General features: G+C 38.9%; 1 protein-coding gene across 2 annotated transcripts in view; it reads right to left on the bottom strand.

The window, feature by feature from the left end:
- Positions 1 to 228: 228 nt before the first annotated feature.
- Positions 229 to 6,000, bottom strand: part of TNFRSF1B (TNF receptor superfamily member 1B) — a 239,165-nt gene continuing 233,393 nt past the window's right edge. For both annotated transcript variants that reach the window (XM_085609936.1, XM_085609937.1), the window contains one exon: positions 229 to 4,070. In XM_085609936.1, the coding sequence (XP_085466062.1) occupies positions 3,934 to 4,070 (137 nt within the window). In that variant the 3' untranslated portion in view covers positions 229 to 3,933. The remainder of the gene's footprint in view (positions 4,071 to 6,000) is intronic.

Here is a 6,000-nt window from a genome sequence, read left to right as displayed (position 1 = left end):
TCTGGCACCATACACTGATATCCAGTACAGAAACATTTGCAGAGCTCTCCCAGCACAGCATATCTCTGATCTATCTGGCACCATACACTGATATCCAGTAGAGAGGCATTTGCAGAGCTCTCCCACCACAGTTCTCTTCTAATCTCTCTTGCACCACATCAGTAAATAAACAGATTCAAAATAATACACCTTTGTGTCGATATAAGAAATCAATCTTCATTTGTTGTATTTTGTTTCAATTCATTTTATTTAAAGATTTCATAAAAAGCTAACTAAATCAGAAGGCATCCTAGCTCTTAACTTTCTAAAACAAATGCACATAAAAAAGAGGTAACAGAAAAGGAAAAATACCCCAGATGGCAGGTACTTACATTATGAATCTCCAAAACAGCAACTTCACAGTATCAACAAAAAACAAAATATAAATCAATACGAAGCAGAAATCAAAAGCAATATTTTAAAAACCTTAGACAAAGCCAGTGGTTAGGACTCCATTCAAAGGTCGACTGACAGTGTACTTTATACTGTGGCGGCCAGGACAGTTTCAATTCTTTGCTAAACATTCAATTTGGAATTAGACTCTAAGGCACCCTGTGCAGTAGAAAAGTTCTGCACGGTAATAAATCCAGTTCAGAATAACAGTCTGTGTGTGTGAGCCTGCCAGCCATCTGTCATTTTCAAGACATATTTATTCCAATTCCAAAAATGTAATAATGATGTTCAAACAATGTGATACCAGTGTAAGGGGAATAGGTTGGAGAATTATATACATTTTTATAAAGGACGTAAGTACAGAATGATTGGTTCGACCCTTCTTCAAGCAACTTCTTTCTTAGCTCTGGTTCCTAGTAATTCTGAATTATTTCGGTCCAGAGACCCGTGTCCCACATTCCATTGGGGTGTAGCTTCGAGGTGGCAATTTGGGGAGTAACACACCCCAAATAAATTAATTCTTAGCCGGGTAGTTGGGTCTGGTGACTGTGAGTTTCTAATCATCCTTATTTCACTAAGAGGTTTTAAATTATTCATTTTCTGAATCACGAACTTAAGTATGTATAGTGACTGGTTTACCAAAAAAGTAGCAAATTTGCATCCATTGATTTACTTTTTTTAATGAATGCAAAATTACTACTTATCAGAATTCACAAACATTGGCAGTAGTAGGCTTTGAAAGCTGTGCCAGTCTCAGGTTTGCAGACATGCTACTGGCAATAAAATGCCCAAAATGTGATAGGACGAATTCTTCCAAATAGTCTAACCACTTGCAATTGCTTAGAGTAGACTTCCAAACGATTATTTTTCGCCACTTGTACCTCTCCAGCTAGAGGGCCTGATTTAGGATTTAGCAGATGGAGTAAAGGCAGACAGGTGGTGGAGGACTTTACACCTGCCACCCAGCCTTTACTCCCACCACATTTAAAGATGTCCACCAGCCCTGCGGACATCTTTATACATTGGCAGGAACCCCCGTCGTGGTGGCTCCTGTCAGTGTAGTAAATCTTTGACGGGCAGCAAAAAAAGCCATCCAGCAGTCCAATATAAGTTGGGCCATCAGAGGACATTTAACACCGGCGGAGTAAATTTTACTCTGTGGTCGTTAAACCTGCGGTCTGCCTGACTTGAAATCAGGAGGGCAGACCTTAAGTATGGCGGACAAGGTTTTCTGTCGCCATAGCAACTGAGTACCTGTCTACCAAACGCTAAATCAACCCCTGCGTTTAACCTAATACAAATCAGTATGGACCCTTATCCTCATGGGAACAGTCCATACCGAACCTTGGTCCTATCACCCACTCACCCTGTGGCCACTGCTTTATTAGCTGGTCAATTTGTGATTCACACCCCCAAAATCTCACTGACTAAGGTACACCCTTCCATGCCATAATCACACCCCACCAACCCAATGCTCAGTTGTCTTGTAACCCAATCCAGTTGAATCGCATCAAAGTCACTAGTTAAATATCAGATAAATTCAGCAAGCATTCATTGGGAGAACAAAACAACAGAAAAACAAACATGCATAAAGTAATCCACAAGACACATATGTACCTTGCTATTCTAATTTGGGAGACCACTCACTTCTAAACGCTGCAGAAGTATTTGAACAATTCAGGGGCTAACATTTTATTTATCCCCAACTTTGAGCTAGTATTTTATGCATTTGTGGTCTAGGAGGTACTATTACCTTTGATACATATTTCTTTTGTTGGCCAAAAATCTCTGCACACCGTTGTTAGCTATTTGTCCGCATAATACTTGCTCACCCATTCAAACATGGATCCTAGGACCAGCACAGAGGAGCAGACATGTTGCAGACATGCTGCTGGCCTCGTATGAATGGCCCATGCAAAATCATGGGAAAGGGAAAGAAACGCAGCCTCAGCCTCAGCCTCGGGAAACAACATTTACAACGCAGACAGAACTACTAAGTGCTATTACAACGTGGGCACTACAATGAATGCACCGTTGCCACGTTTTCCATTGCAACGCGAGTCATTACAACGACTTGCTTTAGGGAACTCATTGCTGGATTTTTCATCCAACACCTTCCCTACTGTTGCACAGACTGGAGTTGGGATAGTAAAATATACTATTCCAAACTCCAGCGCTTCCCAAAAGCAAGTCATTATACCGACTTGCATTGTAATGGTACACGTGGTAACAACGCATTCATTGTAATGGCATGCATTGTAAAAGCATGCATGAATACATCATACATACCTAAGCCTCATGTTTAGAAAAGTTAGCGAAGTTTTGGGAAATGCACTCATAAATCAAAAGGCAACAATACCACACATGTATATAATAATGTGCTATTTAAGTGGATTGATAGAAAATAGAAGATATATACTTTATTTCCTGCTCTGATTCACACACACCATTATCTATAGCAAAAAAGTAGCTGGAGAATAAAAAAAGTTATCACATTTCAGGATGTTTTTCGTCCTTATCTACTCAGATCAACAAAGAAATGGGTGGGAGGGTTGGTGAGTGAATGGACAAGGAGGGAGAAGTAGTTAATAGCTCTTACTGTAGGGTAAAATAGCACATGGCACAGCAGCAGAAATCCATTGAGTTGATGGCACTTTTTACATACAGCTCTTACAGAATGATCTGGGCATTTATTTGAGGCCTGACCCATGTTTCCACTGGAATGGCTTGGGGCAGGAGAGAATGCAGAACTCACATTTTACCGTTTTCAAAGCCAAAACCCACATTCATTATTTTTGACTTACAATGCTACAAATTGTTACTGTAAATCTATTAGGTTTATTCAATTTATTGCATGCTTTTTCATACCTAATTGCTATGGATATTAGATAAGTATTTTCCCACATATTTATATGATGTGCTTTATGGTAAAAAGTTATGTATAGAAATGCTAACTTACTTTTGTTGGTTTCATTTGTTATGTCTTACGTAAAGACAGCTTTAGCTGTTGTTTTTGATGACCTGATGTGTATATTAATAGAACCCATAGAGTGGACTTTAAATCAAGTCATTGCTCATGATTGGCTGGTGTTCTTGTCTGTCTCAGTTCTCTGCTCTCCATTGGATGACCTTTCTCCCCATAGTCTGACAAAACGTTTTCCAGGGTGGCTGCCTCTACCTGCTCATGTAAGCCGACGCACAATATGATTATCTCGCAAATATTTTTACATAAATCATTTCAAGGTGAGCACCCATGTGTCCACACGCATGTGTATCTGGGAATACTTTTGGGTATAGAGTATGCCCAAGCAAGCAAGCATTAGCAAAACCAGCAGGTCTTCACCAGCATATTAAAAGCAAGACCTATTAGCCTTTTCCAAGGCTTGCTTTTCTTTCTGTGTCTTCTATACCTAGCGGTAATAGCTCCCCTTTTGGATGCAGTGAGAACTCTTCAAATGAAAGATGTGCCCTAGGCTCATGTAAATGGTGCTCTTCATTCGACTAAGGGATGCTTTCCTTCATTGTATGGCATAATTGAGGTTCTGCAGCTGAACTGGCGATCCAGGAAGGATGATCGCCGTTGCCAACATTCACAGTGCAGGTTAAGTTCACCCGGCCGTTTCCATTGCAAGACCGTTCTGGAAGACATATGAAAAAGCAGTCTTTTAATTTACTGAACATTTCTGTCACTATTGTTTTTATTGGGAAGTGAAGCATTGTTACATTACATTTCATAAAAAAAGAGAAAAAAAGAAACTATTTCATTACAATTGCCATTTTAAGGGATAATATATTCACTAATAATTTTATAAAGTCACATGTTCAATACATCCTTCTAACCAGTTTTTGATATGACCCAGCATTTCTCAAACCTTAATCAATTCCCTAGGGTACGACTCTTTCTATGCCAATATATCTATTGATCTCCATTTTTGTGCACTGAATGATCTAGCCATCACTGTTGCATAAGCTCAATTTTATCCTTATTTTTCGCTAACCGTCGCCAACCAAGCATATTTTAGTAGTGAAACAGTATAAAATAGGTCAGACTTTTTGCACCAGCCATTTAAACACAGACTCTCATAAATGTGCTGGGATTGATTCTGTGAATTTATGAACACAAACTGGGGTTAGGTGTAACTGAATGAATGGATTCCTGAGGTTATCCTCATTTGCTCCTACTCTGAGTACAGAAAGCTTAAAGCCAGTTCCAAAGCAGCTTTGATTTTTTAATGGTTTATTATTTGGAGTGTTACAAATTGTTCATAAATTCTAGCAATAGCCTTTGTCAAATGGGTGGCGGAACTTCTCTCGAAAAATATCTGACTCTTCTCTGAGAGGTGAGCCAACGAAGAAGTATTACTGTCCTTTAATTTAGAAGAGTTGTATTATATTGCCTATTCACTTCAGTGTTCACTATTCGTTGAATTATCTGCCCTCCCTTCACCTGCTGTCAGCATAGTTTGTTCTTACCAACCAGGTGGGGTGTAGCCACATTTAAATAATGCCATGATTCCATTCATTTTTTTTAAAAAGTAAGAATCTTTCAAATTACAAGGAATTAGCTGCAAAGGGCAACCATTTAAATTATATTGAAATTCGCTACAATTAAAAGATAAAAATTGCATCATAGATGAAAATATTTCTTTAATTTAATAATTAACCGACCAGCATTTAATCTAATGATGAGGAAACGCGTATTCCTAGACATCTAATTGGATGTGTACATTTGATACTTCAATATCCAAGGGTAGATCACAATTTTCCAGTGGGGCTTCTGTCTTGGGGATATTAATCTTGTAGCCAGAGATAGTAGAAAACCTTTTTATTGTATCAAATACCAGCGTAATATTGCTGTCCCCTGAAGTAATAAAGAGGGCCAAGGTATCCGCATATGATTGAATCTCTGAAGCTCCATTAACTGCAGGGGCTGATTTAAGAAATGCAGGGTCTCTATGAAGAGTATAATAACTGGGATGGTGGACACTACCAACATGTGTCCCGTTAGATTTGAATTTCCCCTGCTGCTTCATTATTCAGTAGTATTTGTACTTTGGATCACTAATACAGGACCCTAATCAATCTCTGAACTGAAAGGGAAAATTCATAGCCTCTAGGTACTTAATCAAATATTTCCCTGTTCATCAGATCAACAGCATCTAAGATCCAAATAGACAAAGAAGGGATAAGGCCTGTCTCAAGATCTGCTACTCCCTTGGTAAATCCCAAGTGTATCAGCCAATCTATTAGAGAGAATGTTCATTAATAAGTTTTGTTGACATTTAACAGTGTTATACTTTCTGGGTTCTTCCCTGGTTTTAGAAAAGTGACTAGTCTGTCTACTTTCAGTGAGGCAGGTGTTTTCCCATCCAGCAATATAGTGTTTAACAGTGAACATATAGGAGATAAACTCTCATAAAAGTGATTTATATATTTCCACTGGAAGCCCATTTGCCCCAGTGCCTTTCTGGTAGCCATCAATCAAATTACTTAATTTAGTTATTCCTGACTTATTGGTCAAGTTTCTGCAGTGTTGCAAAAAGGAGGGGCCACTGAAGGGAGCCGAAG

This window comes from Triturus cristatus, chromosome 1_2 (genome assembly GCF_964204655.1).
Source record: "Triturus cristatus chromosome 1_2, aTriCri1.1, whole genome shotgun sequence".
Taxonomy (NCBI): Eukaryota; Metazoa; Chordata; class Amphibia; order Caudata; family Salamandridae; genus Triturus; species Triturus cristatus.
Note: the sequence above shows the minus strand (reverse complement) of the source record. Positions and strands in the feature narration are given on the sequence as shown.